Here is an 18,892-nt window from a genome sequence, read left to right as displayed (position 1 = left end):
TCGAGCGGGAGCGCCACACCAGCTATATTCTGACAAGTATGTAAGGTATATAATAAAAAAGGATAGTTACCAATAATAGATCTAGTATTAGGTATATACTCGTACTGCGTAAAAAGACAATTAAAACGATCTGCAGCGCAATTATTATTTGTAACGGTGGTTCGTTTTGTCGTGTGTCGGTAATGAGCACTGTCTCATATACAGATCACATATATAGATCACCGCTGTCTCGCGCGTAAGGTAACGTGCTTGTGGCTCACCGCGGTGGGTGAGGTAGAGGTTTGTAATTGCGATTAAAGTTATCCTAGGAAAGATTTATAATCCTTGTGGATAAGTGTTTCCGTAAATGGAGGTTTGAGCGTGCTATATTACAAGAGGATTTTATCAATATGAAGACTCGTTTGATAACAACAATTATACAACTCTAACAATATTATTTATAGTTATTATTTCAATTATTACTTTAGTATAATTTTTCAAAATGGATGATACTAATTAATCAATATTTATTTGGGTCTGAATGTAATGATGGCTAATAGCAAATGATACATTATTAATTGTATATCTTAACATTTCAACTATATAGGTGTGTAGACGTATAGGTGGGGTATACAAGTAGGGATACAACTTATTACTGTCACCATATCAACATAATATTCAGTATCTAGAACGACTGGTAATTTCTTAAAATATTTATTTATTTTTTGACCACTATTCATTATTTTTCTCAATAATTTTTTTTATTTTACAAAATTACATAATCTATGACATCAATCTGAGGATCCTAAGACAACCTTGTAGTTGAGGCCTCGATGCTTCCTCATGAAATTTAGCACTGCGTAAGCCGTTTTAATAAATTTCAATTGATGAAAGTGTCGATTATGCATATTGCATATTTTATTTCCATCAATATTCTAAGCATTAGATTATTTAAATACGTAGTATCTATTCATATTATATGGGATATTACGAATGGTATAAGCGAGAACCGATTGCGGTGGCCAAGATGAGTAGTGTTATGATTAGGTTGTGTAACGAAGCATCATTTGTCTGACGAAATTTAAGTCACATACTCACATATTACAGAAATATATATTATATCCATAGATCAATTATTTTATCGTATCAAGATACATTCAATCCAACTACGGTTATCGGCGAGTCACCGATAGCGAAAATATATTAAAAACCACGACGAGATTTGACGAAAATGATTTCAAAGCTTTGCTTGGATTATGATTTGGCGTATTGTTTAAATACCTACCGCCTGTTATGCTCATGCAAATGAATGCATTACTATTCGCGACGGGTACGACGGTGCCCGTGGGACCTATAAACAAATAGATGCCAAATAGTTTTTAAATTATTATTACTTATCGTACGTTGTGCCAGTGTGTTTCCGAGTAGTGGATATTTTTGCGTGCAGTTTTATTCTCTTGCGCGCGCCAAGATTTAATATTAAACTTGGTGGCGCAATGCCGCTGGGAAATAATTTACCGCGAGCCAAGCACATTTCGCCGCACTCGCAGAATATCGTTGCGGAGCATAATAATTAGTACGAGTGCGTGCCATTAATTCGATTCACCGCGATAAAATATAAGACATTTTTGAAAACAACGTTTGTTTTCGGTTCATATTGTGCAGTACGTACAGAGTTAATTCGAAAAATTAGCATTAAAATCGATCGCTCGTCTACATATTACGTATAAACGCGGTGTAAATTTCTTACATTATTATGATGTTTATATGTATTGCACGATGTCGAATAATTTCTGAAAAGTTGGAATTTTACATCTCGTGTGTTTAGGCATTATGGTTAAATTTGCTATTACAATTATTATTTTATTCTCTATAAGTTTACGGTGATGTAATATAAACGTACGGGTTATACCTATGCATAATATATATATATATATATATATATATATATAGATTAATTCACACCATACAAGCTCCCCCCTCTCCCCCCCAATAGCTAAGTAATTCCAAATCTAATTTTTAGAATTTGAACAAATAATTCATTATTAAACGATAAAACAGGATTGAGCATTGTTTAGATAGATTTTGCGTTCTATACGCGTTCAAAGGTAACTGTCATTGTGGTGATTTAAAAACCAGACCGCAAACGTGGCCATAGACAAATTGTATACAAACAATAACGATTATGATCAAAATATGTCAGGCAAACTTAAATATAATATATACATATTATTACGAGGACTCGACGACACGTGATTAAAAAAAAATGTCAAAACATTATAACTTATAATATGTGTATCGTTGTACTAGTCGTTGCGTACGCCCTCTTGCATCAATGTTTTCGCTGTATTATTATACTACATACTTTGCTTATATGGTTGAACGAAATACCCTGTTATGGGCATACGCGATATTATTATTAAATCCTACCCACGCCGGCAGTCCATATAGCTTTCAACTACATCATTACATTGAAAAAGCCCAGTGCACATTATAGTACAAGTGAACTATAATAATAATTGTCATAAATCATACGCGATGAAGTCAAAGCGGAAGTACACGCGACCATGTATCACACGTTTTGACAGTGAACAGCTCACGCGTCCTTGCCAAAATTAGTCCACGATAAGTACATTTAGGTATATTACAAAACTATAATATTATAATATATCTACTTGTCTCTCGAACATCATTACACGAGAGGTTGGCTCGTTTTAAGCCGAATAAAAAAATAAAAACTATTTACTCTAACAAAATATTTTTTATACACAGTGATTTGTCAAGCACGTTCACCACTCCCTCATTCACACTTACAAGTATAATGCGTCTATCTACATATTCTGATTTTTGGAATTATTTATACTAAACCTATAATTTATTTTCGATTATACTTGGAATGTAGTTATGCTATAAAAATTTTTGTTTTTTGAATAAGAACCACCCTTTTTTAGTGTAAAATATTTAGCCAATGATTTACTTGTGAATGTTGTTTATGTGTTTTTAAATTAAAATTTAAACGAGTAATTTTCTAAATATTTAACATTATGTACAAATAAAAATAGGTTTCCCATGTTAATTGGTTTCAAAATATGATGGGAACTAATATATATCACTATTTGTTTTTTATGATTTGTAAAATTTTTATGCATTTTAAGTTTTAGATTAATAATAATACCTATTTTATATTTTTGTGTACTAATTTTTAAGGATTTTTATCTTAACTAATAAGTATGTATGTATATACTCGTAAACATTTTAATAACTCATCAGAAACAATACTTGATCAAATTTTGTTTAAGATACATCTACAACAACAAAATAAATTAAACAGTTTACTTTAAAAATGAAATGTTCTTGAAAAACAGAAGTTTATATGGCACCAAGACACTCTTGTTATGATACAAAAAATCCAAGTATTTAAAAATATGGTCTTTATGTATAATAGATGCGTATACTCAGAAATTTCAAAAATCAGAATTTGAATAGAAGGAGAATTGTGGGTAGTTGGTGGTGATCATGATTGTAAATCACCCTATGTTCTTGGTTAATAAGAATATACCTATCTACATATTAATACCTACCTACTTGCCTATTTCATAATAAACCATATTACCACCGACGCGCAACCGTATAATAATATCTTAAACGCGTTTGACGCACGAAAGTTTTTCGCGGAAAAGAAAACGTACAAAATCGAGGGAAAACTGTTATTATTCGTTCGCTTCAAATTGTAATAATATAATTATTGCGTCGAAAACATTTTTCTGCAGTTATTCAATATCGTGTATATGTGGGAGAATTATTATTATTATTATAAAATCGCTACAGTAACCGAAATTATGGAGCGGGGAGGGCGTATGTGGTATGATATATAATATTAACATGTGAGAGTATTGTATTGGTTTCGGCGAGATTGCCTATTAAACTGGCGACCCTTTTATCGTTTTTGATAAATCGATGAGGATCCCGCGGCCGTGTCTGTATAGCGTATAATATGTTGAACGTGCAGTGCCGCGGACGGATAAAATCTCCACGGCCGTTCTATATAATATTAACTGTATGCGCCGGTTTCCCTTCGTACATGTTGTATGGAAAAAGTTGGTGTCTTAAGTGTATGACGGAGAGGGTGGTTGCTGGAGAGATGCGTGAAGAGCTATCTATATACTACTACTATTATTATTATTATTATTATATACTAGTAAGGATATATAGACATAAAACTTCAACGGTGCACTGACCAAGACGAGGCTTTGTTTGATTGATGGTTTTCGCGTCTCATGAATTATACATATATGTCTGTGTGTGTGTGTGTGTGTGTGTGTGTGTGTGCGTGCGTGTGTTGTATGGGATCTATTTTCCGGGTGCAAAAATGTGAGTGGTATAATTTCTTTTCGCCCCTCTCGTCCCTTCGATACTACCCGACTGCGCTTTTTTTGTTTTTCTCGAGAACCTTATTGGACCCATTTTGCCGTGTTGTTATTTCGTTTGCTATATTAGGTATGCGTATACACTATTTCTATAAACGTTCAAAACGGTAACTATCTTAAATGTATATATAAAATATTGAAAATGCGTATAGGTACACACAAAAGGGGGAGAAAAGTGAGTGGAGGGAGAAGGGAGAGGGTACAAGAGACGAAAAGAGGATGAAATAGAATGGAAAGGAATGAAAATTGTTTTCATCAATTTTCAGCTCTTTATTATTTGTGAATAAATATCGACCCGATGTCCAAAAACGATGGGAAAATCTGAACAGTTTACCTTTGAGAAATACATTTTGAGATGTTAAAAAAACCTATGGTGAAATTATGTATTTAAATTAAAAGTTTTTTTCATGTTATAAACGAATTTATTTTTTATTTTTTTTGTGATATACCTACTTAAATCTATAAAGAAATAACTGAATTATATTATACTATATTATAATATTAACGTTTAAAAATCTTTAAATAGTTTGAAAAGAATATCGTATTGGAATAATTTTTTGTAAGAATATACATCGTCAGAATTAAAAAAAAAATAAAACATAAAGAGCGTTCATTCGTATATTGTATATGTTGTATTCTATGTATTTATATATACAACCACGCAATAAAATAGACACCATTCTGGTCTGTTAGAAGTTAGAACATACATTTATGTAAAATGATAATTACTTAGACTTTATAGATAAAACTTCTTACATGTCTTATAATTATAAAGTTAATTCCTTTTTGAAAAATAGTATTAAATTTTGTTGTTTGACGCAGTATAGTTTAAATATTGAGTATGAATTTAATGTATAATATATAATATCTTAAATAAAATGTTAGAACGACTCGTCTCTTAATACATAGTAATATAGTGTAGTATTATCATGCTTATACCTACTTGTGTCTGAACTCGAAAAATGTTGTGAAAATGAACAAAACTGAATACCACTTACTCGGAGGATCTTTATCCGAGAGCTATAGTTCGCACTCGAAACTTTTATTACCGAGATCATATCGTATTTTTATGACCGTCTAGCTCATTTTTTTTATACTACACACCATTAAGAAAAACTACCCGATGAACCGTTTTATGTGAGCCACACCGGTGATTTTATGTTGTTCAAAAATCACCAACCTTATAGGTTACTTCAGAATTTTATTTTTTACTTTAGTAAGATGTATTATATTATGGAATTTCTCATACGAGAAAAATATATTTAGACCGTAATTTAAATTCTAAACATACTTATTTGGAATAAAATATAAACTTATTATACATATTTGTCGTAACATTAATAATGAACGTCAAATATGAAATGTGGGGGGGGGGGGGGGTTGTAAACAATTTGCTATTCAAAATATTTTGTAATTGTTATTGTCGTTCTAAAACTCGAAGTATTATATATTATATATTATATATAATATATATTTGTACAAAGGACAGGTCAGTCGTAAGTATTATTACTGAATATATAATATAATATATTTAAATATTTAGTTATAATTAATTGGAACTTATTTACAAAGTTATGGGTTTCCTTATTTGAAGAGGATTATTAAACAAATATCTCTACACTGTCCTTACCCTACTAATTTTCAAATAGTTAATTATGCTAATTGCAGTTTAAGAGTAATAACAGTTTAAGAAGTCAAACATTATGTTACTTAATTGTGGGTACCTACTTGAGGATTTCATTGAGTCTATTATTGTAACGTAATTGACAAACAAAATAATTTCTTGGTTTAACATAAAATGTATAACAAATTAGTATTAAAAAATACAAAACACAGTGTTTCAATTTTACGTTTTAATATATTTCATATTTAATGTATTTATGCAAATTATTTCAGTAGAATAAATTAAAAATTCTTGTTTTCCTGGTTTGTTTTATACCAATAAGTATTGTTACAGACTCTAATCGAGCATAAATATTTGTCTGTAATTAAGTTAGGATAATTATATCGGTTAAAATTCCTTTTGTATTATTATATCTATTATTGTCTATGTATACATATTTTTTGTAAATCGTAGAAACTAGATTGTCTACCATAATATTTTATTATTTTTTAGATTTATATCATTTCTATAGGTAGTTAATTACTCAAATTATATTATCATACTGTTAAACATACTCTACTTAAACAGTCATTATTTTACACGTGACTGTTATTCTATTTATACATCATATTAAAATGTTATAATAGAAGTGTTTTAGATTAATGAAAAAAGAAAGTTATTTACTGATATTTTAATTTTTCAGGGTTCGAGTTTGGGCCAAGAAGTTTTCGATGTGGTTGTGAGACATTTAAGCCTTCTCGAAACAGCTTACTTTGGGCTTCGTTATTTGGATTCTCAAAATCAAACTGTAAGTCAAATTTAAAATTTTTTTGTTTTTAATTTATTAATTTTTATCATTGATATTTGCATAGTTATACAATGAGTAAATTGGTGTGAAAGAGAAGTCGCCCATTGATGATATCCCTTGAGAAAGTTTTTAGGCAGCGAGACTTCTTTAAAGTGCCTGGGTGATGCATTACCTGTAATTTGCTTGGACGAGAAATGATTTATAGTAGGATTTGAGTGAGAACTGAAAATGTTGGGTGCTTTTTTTATAGGTGAGTGTAGCAAGATTATTTAAGGTTGGAATGCAACGTCTCTATGAAGCCGAGTCATCAGTGATGTACAAGGGAGCATATTATGATAATAATTGTAGAAAATTAAAATGTAAAAAAAAAAATATTTATTATTACAAAGTGTATTAAACACATTAAAATTGTTTATATAGACGATATTTTCTATAACTGTTATTACTTCGTATTGGATAATTAAGATTTTTACGAGTAATATTAGTAATAATATGTATATATGCGTAAAATAATGAGTCGTTTGTATTATGATTATAACTATAGTGAATCAGAGAACACATTTATTTATTTTATTACCTATAAGTAGGTTATCTAATAAAGTAGTTTTTATAGGTCATAATGTTTATAACGACAGACGAAATTAAGGTCCATTGTTTAGTATAGCCGGTGTAGGTAAACAGTGTACAATGTACATAAATAATAGATAACAAATTATATTATATTATTTATATATTAAATAGGAATGTACAAAAGTCATAGGTACTATAGTACCATAGTACTATAGTTATATAATAATATCTCAAATTCAAAAAGATTCACACAACTATTTGTGTCTATTTATATTTTATAAGTAGGTTTTAAAACGGCATTTTTTCTATAATTTTTATTTTTTAAATTCATGAAGTTTTACAATCCACACGTTTTTATAATACAGTATGCATAAAAGATAATGTAATAATTCAGGACTTGTTGTCGTTTGGGGGAAGGGAGAGAACTTTCACTTACGACACTTTGGTATGATTATTTATTAAGAGGTTATGCATGTTTAATTAATTAAATAATAAGAGGTCGGGACCATTGTCCACGCTTGGACCTTTTGCATGAATTTCCGGGAATAGAGAAAGACAGAGAATGGTTTGAACGTGGGGGTTGTTATGATATTGAAGCCTGAAGGTGGCTATTATTCACGTTGAATATCTAAGTTTGGCTATTTTAGTAACCTTAAGAATGTTGACCAATGTGGAGTATATGCGTGTATATTATATCTAGTAGATCTGGTCAACATAAATGAGCTAGAAAGTCCCTATATATTATGGATATTAGTTTATTCCCCATAACTAAATAAAAATAACAATTATAAAAGTTGGTGTAAAATTAAATTAAGCTTTCAGGTCTGGGAAATTGAGTTATAATATGGTCATACTTGTATACAAACATACGGTCTGAACTCTGGAGGATATGATTTGAACAACGAGCGGAGGATGATATTAAGTTATGAGTATTACGGCTTATACTAGTCTAAAGATTTTAAATTGAAATAATTTTTTTTTTTGTGGTGCCTCAGAGTTAAATATCATAGATAGAAATGACTGCATGAGATTATAATTTTTGTTTTGAAAAGGAGTTTTGATTATTTTTGCTCTCTGCAATTTAAACCCGAAAAAGTGACCTCTTGTTTTGCTTTTCAATACATGCCTATTTGCAAAATTGTGTTTAGCACTCCGCAGTTAATAATGTTTTACGCCGTACAACTTTTGCCGTAGTATTTTGTAGTAACACAATAGTGCGTGAATGTGTTGTGTGTGTGTGACCGACGACCGTCCTGTAGTTATTATGTTTAATTATGATGATATTAACACAGATGCAGTAGTATTGTTAATTATTGTAAACATAATACTTGCATATAGGTATTATTATAACATTATATTATGTGTGTGTAGTATCCATACGCGGTCGATATTAATTTATATTTTATATGCTTTTGTTTCAGCACTGGTTGGATCTGTCCAAGAAAATGAACAAACAGATGAAGGGTACGTACACGTGTATATATATATACTATGTTATATTATTATATTACGCGTGCGATTTTGTGTTAAAACCTTTTCGGCCAAAAGTTTGCGCGTGTGTTATTGTCGTAACCGCAACCACGGTTTCGGTTAGTCCTTTCGGTAGACGCGGCATCAGTTACGGTGGTGCTAACCAATATTTACGTCCACGGGGGGTACCCATAACGTATTAAATCGGATATCTATGTACCCATGTATACACGAGCGGCGCTTTGCGGGCGAGAAGGGAGGGCACTCTGCAGAGGCTTATTAATGGGGTTAGTCGCGCGGTGGATATGCGTTAAAACCTTAATAATTGTATAGTTGCATAATATAAATAAGCCTGGGCCACAACCCTTGTCAACGGCGCGTGTGTACTCGGTCCTGAATTTTTTTTTATCCCACCCGAACATGTATGTGGAATGTGGAATCACATTTCAAAATCAGAACTGTTATAGATGTAGGGTAATGTTGGCTACATTGCCATTTCCTACCTCTGTTCAGTGTCAGTGACTATACGCAGTACAAAATATATGTTATCATTCATACACATGACACAAACCCACAGTTGTTGTTACTTATGTATTTTTATGTCTTTTAAAAATGTGTTTTAATTATGCAATAAAATCTTTTATTCATACTATTTGATTTATGTCATGTTACTAATTTTTTTTTTATCTATATCTATTATCTATTATATGGATGATTTTATTGAAAATTTTTTTGTATCTAAATCAAAACTTAATGAACAATTTCTAAATTATGAAACTTAATATTATATACCTTATAAAGTTAGCAGTCTATATACTAAGTTTTTACATGCAACTTATAAAATAGATATAATATATAAGGTCTAGAATTTAGTATATTACGTACTTTGTTTTGCTAAAACTATATTTTGCACAGATTATCACATTTCAATAAATTTATTTTGATTAAAAATTACTATCATATATCATCACAGCCGATAAATGTTCTCAATTTATAATATTGATTGGAGCTATTATGGTCTAAGTATTTATAATTTTGTAACTTAGATAATCATTGGTTAGAATTTCAATTTAGAAACATTAAACTTTCAATTGTTGAGTAGGAAATTATAATAGGCTTAAAAATTCCAAAAATCAATTCTTATGAATTAAACTATTGAATTAAATTATTATGAGTAGTTGACCTAATGCCGTCGTATTTAATAATGTTATGATCTACGTCCTACAAGATCTATATCATTGCTCAAGTCTAGTCCTTGTACACCCTCCGCTAATACTATAATAATTATAACAATAATAATAATAGTAATAATAATAATATCGTAACTACTGCTGTGCATGTTATTACCTACTGGGTACACACACGTTCACATACGCCACCACTCTCTCGACCCGGGGTTTTAATGGCAGTAAAAAACATTTCGATTAAAATCGCCAACGCTTGTGATTTACGACCCAATAACGCGCATATCGGCTGCGGCTCCTTCCTCGTCGTACACGACCTATATTATAATAATATATATATACCGGAATTGTTTCGAAACGCACAATAATCCGACACAACACCATAATAATACTTCACAGTAAAATCAATATATTTACCTATTACCAAAACGGTAAAATTGATAATTGTACATCGTGACTCGTGAGTCAAAACATGCGAATTCACATTAAGCTTATTATTTTACTGTGAGACACTCCCCACCATACATCACCTTTACTGCCAGTATTTCAAAAACAATATTTTATACTTACCTATAAAATATATTTATATGACGTGACTTGCATTCTAAACTTACTCGATGATTATAAAAGTTACGTAAATTTATGAAAAATTAATTTTATTTATAATATTTTTTGTTTTTAAATTAAAATACAAGGCTGTCGATTTTCGACGCCATCGGCGTGCATTAAAGCCAACGAATGCGTTAAATAATCTCGTTGTATAAATAAATAATTACTGTCGGGATTTAAGTATAAAAATAATGAAAAACTAAGATTATTTTAGGATGGTCGTCTTAAATCAAAAATAGAGTACGTGAACATCGCTCAACGGAGTTTTAGCACGCTCGATAGAGAGAGATTAATATTTTTTTTTTAATAACGAGTACCGGTGGAAACTAATTTGGGTGTCTATTACTTTTGCTTGTATTTTAAGTAGCTGTAAAACGTGCTTGTAATTAATTTCGCGACATTAATTACGCCGGATATTGCTGCATGGGAGGGTGTATATAGTGGAAAGAGAGTAGTCGGCCAGGTAAATATCGCATTCATTTTATTGGCAATGTAAAAACGCAGAGACGTCTTTATGCTCGTAAAGAAAAAAAATAAGTAAAATAAATCACGAACGCTTTGTAAGATCAATTTTGTGGGCAAACGTTTCTTTTATTAAAGAATTCACGGAGGGATATAATTTTTTAATTTTTCTTTTCGGTTTTTACCGACCCACTAACTATACATAGTCCTTACAGGACAGAATTTAGTATTATGAGGTATACAGTCTGAAAGTTATTCCCGCTGGGAAAGCTAGTGATGTCAGTAATCAGTATACAAAGTTTGATGCTCCACGTCGACTAATTGGTTCACCCCTACCTCATTTCACTCACCATGTCCGAGTAGTGGTGGTCTACCTCCGTATAATACCACGTATCTCCATTAAATTATATCGGTGTACGGTTCACGAACACGACATCAGCTATTCTGAGAACTATGCATATTGTATAATAATTCTCACTGGACTCTTTCGTTTTCTTTAGAGAAACCGTATTATATGTATAATAATATTGATTTGTCTTGAAACCCAACTGAAACATACACAAATAGGTATTACATTATGTGTAGGTACAAAATGCAAATAAAAATTGGACAGGGTTTTTATTTTGGCATTTTCACGTTTCAGGTAACGAGAACTTCACGTTTTACTTCGGAGTGAAATTTTATGCCGCTGACCCGTGTAAGCTGGTCGAAGAAATCACCAGGTAAGATATTATGCCGATTTATATATATATATATGGGAACATAAAAGTTATAAATGTATAATGTTATTATAATGACTAAACGGTGTTAGGCGTTCATATAAATATTGAAGATATTAAGTTTCTGTTTATCCACGCTTATATAAACAAGTCTAAACCGGAAATATTGCAGTGTGTATTAATACCTATATGATTTTATGCATTTCTCATCGACGAATTTGATCTCGTAAAACAAAATACCAATCTATTGTGCCTACGCGGTGAGTAATTAGCTACAGGTTCTATCTTGAAATCAAACGCTCGATCGACTTCGTGCAGATCTTTTTTTATTATAATTTATATTTTATCGCATTTGTTATTATAAACATGATCAGAAGTAATAACTTCACGGAATGGAGAAAACTTCAACTGCGTACTTATCTTTTATCATTCAATGACGTATTCAATAATATTATTTAAATTTTGATTTTTGGGATGTGTTTTATTGCATACCAAAGAATAAAGACCATACTGTTTTTCAAATATTACGACTATCGTGGCTGAGCATATGTGCTCAATAAATCGCTCTGTATAACATCACGTACCTATACTTACAAACGGATCGTTATTACAATATTGTAAGTTAGAGCGGAACGTCTTGTAAAAAAATTCCCGTCACACCATCATAACTACGGGCGTTTTTACCGGAAAATAGTACAAAAATAATATACCTATCCACTAGCGCGAACTCGTACTAAAATTATCTGTATACTGTATAATATAATTACCGTGGTTGCAGTTAAACGTCTGTCGAGCGACCGCGTATCGAGTCTGAAGTGGGCACTTGAACTCTCAATTATTGGATCCCGTGATCTACGGTTGTTTTAATAATACCTATGAGTGTGTTACGATTGATCGCGGTTGAATTATCGACGTAACAGAAGAGTTAGTGTGTTCGGGTCGGCTATCGCGTGGGCGGCAATCGTAGTTTTTGTGCCACGGTTTATGCAAATAATATATACAGTAACACAATATTATAATTTTACATTTTGCCGGTATGATGGGTACGGTTGGGTTTTTCGTAATTTTTTAGAGCCGTGAACATGAAATCTGATAGAAAAACGCAGGGTAATCTCCTCTCAAACTCCGACATATACAACACCGCCAGCACAAGTTTTAGATCGATTAGATAATCAAAAACAAACACACTCCGACGCGATATAATATATGTTATTGATATATTTTTAACATTGGTGAAAATAATTTTAGGCGCATAAATTATAACACTACCTATAAATTATCATGGAAACTATACGAGGAAACCAACATTTCGATCCTCGAGGTTGTTTTAATGGCGTGCTCGCGGTTAATATAGCATTATAATAGATTTTTATCGTTCCAAGGCGCATATTATTAAAAATAAAAAAACCGCGTGTCGCAATCGATTTAAACTCCGTGGGAGTGTATATTATAATATTGTATGATTAAGAACACTGCAATTTTATTTTACACCATTTGCGTACCAATATATTTTATAGCGTAAATGCCCAACTACGAAGACTAAGACGAAAATTTTTTCCTCATTTCTATCCCTCAAGTACCTATACTGCAGAGTAATTAATTAAAGTTGTCCGTAAATTATAATAAATTCATACTATTCATATTATATTAATTTTAGAAAACTTCTTTTTTTAAATGGAATTTAATTTAACTTTTATTTATAAACAATAAAAATACAAAAAAGTGTATACCAGGTAATTTTTTTATAAAAAAATTCGTTTTATCAAAACTGACGTTGTTTTCAGATTGCATTAGCAGATTTTTTCTTCACATTGGCTTATATTTTTTTTCGGATAAATAACCGTATTTTTTCCCTATACTTTTTTGGATCTATTATTCGCTTGTGAATTGTGATATTATAGCGCTCATATTTTCAATGTACTACAGTGTAGCTAATTTATTATTATTTATTAGGTTTATAAGAATTTGACATAATTCTTCTATCTGTTTATTTTTTAATTATGTTTTTATCTCTATTGAAAATAATAATATATTTATGTTTGAATCCCGTGAAGTTTTCATCACAATAAATATCGTAAATTAATTAATGTACCTAAGTATGCAATAAGATTTTAATGAAATAATATATTTTATAATGTATATTGACTTTACTAGCTATACCTACTCGATAACAACTTGAGTTAAAATATACTTTGATTTATTTGATTTTTTCATTCTATACTTTAATAGAGTTCCTAAACTCAATAAAAAGTTTACATATTAGTTTTGATCGAATAAACACAAAGTACTTAGAAATAACAGTTCAAACTCCATAATTTTAAAAGCAATAATACAATATATAGATCGATTTTTATAAACTCTTCTAGGAAGAAATATGGTACAGTAAAATGTAAAAAAAAAACATCTTAATGTTATTATAATTCAATTTAATTTTAAATCTATATTAAATCAGATATTAAACAAACACTTAAAACTAAACGAAAAACAACTCTCAGGTTTATATTTTATAGCTAGGTAGTTATATATTTTTTTTTTAAATCATCTTTGATATTTCAATTTTTTCAAGTACAACAATACACATTATTATGATGCCATTTGGCTTTTCGTCATATTATGTATAATATAACCTATAAATCAAAGAAATTCCGCCGTTGGTAATATGCTCCATCCAGTTGAAATATCTATTTGATATGTTTCACAAGAATTCTACTTGCTTATGAAGCCATTTATAATATTTATCGAAAATGAATTGCTTTTTTCTATTTATGCGTGCATTACAATATTTACTCGCGATCGATCAACATGTTTGGTTTTTTATCGTCTCGCAATCTTATACAATAACTATTTCTGTTCTTATATATTATATAGCTGCAGTAAAAACTCATTTATCACACACATCTATCGACGCGAAGTTAACACTTTTTGGCGCCAAGTAAATGATCTCATCATATTAGTCATTATGAACGAGACTATAATTTTTTTCTGTATTTTTTCTTCAGAAGTTTTAAACTATATATTCAGAATATGTATTGTACTTACTACTTATATAATACAACTATCCACCACTTCCGTTCCAAGTAAGTCGCATTGTATCAATTTATCACGAGGGAAAACTTACTTGCTCTCGATCCGCAGATGGTATAATGAAGATTAAATTTATATTGGCTGCTTATTGAACATAAGTTTGCATTGTTACTAATTGAAATCGTCGTTCAAACTGAATATATATAAACATATATAAACATCACTACCACGGTCGTTGGTAATATCCTGTACTCAATACAAGTCTCGTACTAATATATATATATAATATTGTATAACTTATTATTTTCGTGATCGTATCGTTCAGCTTAATCAGTTGTCTTTGAATTTATCACGTTTACTTGATTACCATTGTATGATATTATTATGTTTGAATCACGTGAAGTTTTCATCACAATGAATACCGTAGATTAATTAATATACCTAAGTATGCAATCAGATTTTAATGAAATAATATCTTTTATAATGTAAGTATATTGACTTAATTAGCTATACCCATAGGCGCAACTAAAAGCCAAACACTGGGGGTGCTAAAATTATGCAGATGAAACAGACCCGTGGGGGCGTAGCCCCCACACCTCCAAGTACCATACTTAAATTTTATAATTACTATAACCAATCTTAAATGCACTGTAAATACATAAGCACACTTATATTTAAGTATCTACAGTCTACATAGTAATATACATTAGGAATGTATTACCTATATTATTATTTAGGTAATTCAAATAATGACCAAGTACAAACAGATAAAAACATTTTAGTAACTGATGTCAAAATAACTATACAATTTACATTTTTAACAGTCACTTGCGTGAGGCATATTTTATATTATAAAATTTATAATTAAATCTATAATTCATCATAATAATATGTTTATATAATATACAACATTATACATAATATATTATTTCATATTTTTTCATACGATTTTTCCATTTTTGGTGTTTTTGATCTGGGGGTGTTAAATTAAAGGCACCCCCTAGTTGCGCCTATGGCTATACCTACTCGATAACTACTTGAGTTCAAATATATTTTGGAGGTATTTAATAATTATTTTTTGTTATTAGTACTTACCTATAATTCAAAGTATAGTAAAATTGAAATACATTTTTTTGAAGGACGGGACGTTGCAAGTCTTAGCTTTTAATTTTCCCAACTAGTGATAATTGCTTTTCAAATGCCTTGTTGGTAATATCGAAAATGAGGTTAATATACAATTATAAATCGGCTGTATTCGTTTGAATTGTCGTTAGAGTATTTCTGTGAAACGCAAATTTTTTATGTTATACCTAATATTGCATATGCAGTCTAATGTTTCTGAAAATATTACAATGAAATGGGCAATGATTTACATATTATTCACACTGTTAGCGCTTCTTTTGAATGTTTATTTTAATCGTTTCGTATTTCATGTGAATTTGCTCATATTTTACCCGAGCACATAAGTTTATAAAATATTAGTTGAATGCCGCCACATCATAAAATTATTAGACCTTTGTAGGCGAACAAACTTATCCCGACGACGGTCATTTATTATACAAACAGTCTCATATACGAATCGTTAAGCACTAAGTCCAGCCCCACAAAACGGCGTACTTTATCTTTGCAGTTATTTATTAAAGTTTTCAAAGTCCTAGAATAATATGTCAGATGTTTGACGATATATTGCTGCAGGCCGATGAAATGGCGTGGTATTTTGGTTTACTATGTAAATATATAAACGGGGGACGATAACAGTTTTAAAAGAGATTGTTTTTCAACATATTCTAATGATTTACAGTTTAGATACATAAAACACATTTTTCAAGTATAACGATCAATTAAATATTATTATTTTTCCACATAATGCTTCATCAAGCATACTCACCTCTCTTTCTTCAATAATATTATTATTTAAAATCTGCGTTTTAGAATTTGTATGTTTAGTACCTTTATATATTTAGAGACCATTTTTTAAAATTCATTATTTTTTTTTTTTGTACCATTTCATACTTGAGAATTGTAATGTGAAGATATAACTTTTGTTTTTAAAATGGTAACACTCATACAATTTCGACCCTATTCATAAGTGAGCATGGTTTGTGAATCACTATGTTTTCACGAGTGGGTGCCAGTCGTTTCTTACGTAGACATATTTCTGAGCGCAAAAACAAAAACTAAACACCAACCATCCACATCAATAAATTGAACTGTTTTACTTTCACCGTAGGTATATATTAAATGGTTCTTTCGATGGTGCATTGGAGTCAAATATATCATATAGATATCGATTTTAAATTAGTTATTCGACGCCTTATACACAGTCACTGCGTTTACGAGGGTTAAAAATATTGTGTGGTGAGGAGGAAAGGGACAGAGGTGTAGAATAGAAGAGCTTTTGTGTCTGGCTCATTAAACTCGGTCAGGACGGTTCTGTCGTATCTTTTTATTTCATTATTATTTTTCTCAGTTCGTTGAACACAAATCACGCACACCTTGTGCGGTTGTTCGGTGGGCGAAACCATTACAACACATAGGTATATAATATAAATGTAGTTACCTACATTGCAATCCGGTACTGCCATCGAAAAAGTCCACACACGCGTCAGCAATAGTAGTACGTGAAAAATAAATATCTATAGGTTTTCGATTTCCAACAAAACTCTAAGACAAAAAGAAACATAATATTGTACTCATGATGCTTACGAAATGTGCCTATACATAAATTTAGAATATGATGCATACTATATATTATACGTCTTTCTGTACACGATAATGTAATAGTTATACGCGTATCGTATAGTAAATTGACGTTCGTTTATGTCGATTGGTATTTTTTTTTATTTTACTCTCGTGTGTCGATCAATATAAGAAATATTAGGAAAAATAATAATATTTAAACGATTTACTACATTTTGACATTAATTTGAACTAGAAATTTCTGGAAAATCGATATTTCGGAAAACATTGATATAACCATAAGATCTGTGTTTAATAATAACAATGTATACCTACAACCAACCGCAGATTAACTTGCGCATTAATTATAATTTATAATAATTAATGTTTACACACACGTATCAATCGACCACTTGTCCACTCTTGAACCAGCTTCGCAGGTGATAAGCGTAGGTCGTCCTAACCGAATTTTCAATATATTATTCGCATCAATGCATTTTCATATCAATACTTGATTAATTATGATTGATGATTATATTATAAGCCGCAAATACGATACTACCTTGAACATATATATTTTAATACTATGCTTAAAATAATTTATAGCAACAACAATATTTTGTATGTTTTTTTAAACTCGTAAGTGTTATGATGTAAGTACTTATGAATGCTAGGTTAATAGCTATGTTGAAATTAGCCAAGTTTTTAACACGTATTGCGTGAATAGTTATTAGATACCTAGTTAATGTTAAGGTGATTTTAATAGTTAAAATCGTTATACAGGATGTCTCAGAAAGATCCGAAAAATATGCTAATTAAACGTATAACAATAATTGTTAATATTATTATGATAAGTAAATAATTTATAAGAAATATACTCATATTAGCGAATTCTCAAAAATCATATTTAAAAAAAAGTTATTTTGTTCCAAATTAATTTAACCGAACAAATATTGAATTTTAAAAAAATTGTTAAAAATAAACTACTTGACTTCAATAAATATGTTTACCATTAAAATTGTTCTTATAATCAGATTCACAAATGGCCATTTTGAATTTATCCAAAACATTTTTTATCGATTTTTTATTTTTTATTTTCAGTATTAAAAATTACAAAATTAAAAATTCTGCTGAAAATGTGTAGCGCAAGTGTCTATGAATTAAAATAAAAAAAAAAATTTAAAAATTGAATACATAAAACTTATTTCATATGTCAGATCATCGTGAGACGCCTGTATATATTATAATATTATTTCTTTCGTTATTGTTTCAATTATAAGCAAACAAATTACTTTCATCTTATGAATTCTTATTTACTAATTTACAGCACTATTATAATATGATAATATTATAATTTA

The 18,892-nt window shown here is 30.1% G+C and overlaps 1 protein-coding gene across 3 annotated transcripts in view; it reads left to right on the top strand.

Moving 5' to 3' along the window:
* Positions 1–18,892, top strand: part of LOC107172920 (band 4.1-like protein 4) — a 169,397-nt gene that overhangs the window by 62,450 nt on the left and 88,055 nt on the right. For all 3 annotated transcript variants that reach the window (XM_015523239.2, XM_089225041.1, XM_015523238.2), the window contains exons 3-5: positions 6,713–6,817; positions 8,809–8,851; positions 11,756–11,834. In XM_015523239.2, coding sequence (XP_015378725.2) covers positions 6,713–6,817; positions 8,809–8,851; positions 11,756–11,834 — 227 coding nt within the window. The remainder of the gene's footprint in view (positions 1–6,712; positions 6,818–8,808; positions 8,852–11,755; positions 11,835–18,892) is intronic.

The sequence above is a fragment of the Diuraphis noxia genome, unplaced genomic scaffold (genome assembly GCF_037042655.1).
Source record: "Diuraphis noxia isolate RWA-SAM2 unplaced genomic scaffold, SU_Dnox_SAM2 contig0003, whole genome shotgun sequence".
Lineage (NCBI taxonomy): Eukaryota > Metazoa > Arthropoda > Insecta > Hemiptera > Aphididae > Diuraphis > Diuraphis noxia.
This window is presented reverse-complemented; position numbering and strand designations above follow the sequence as displayed.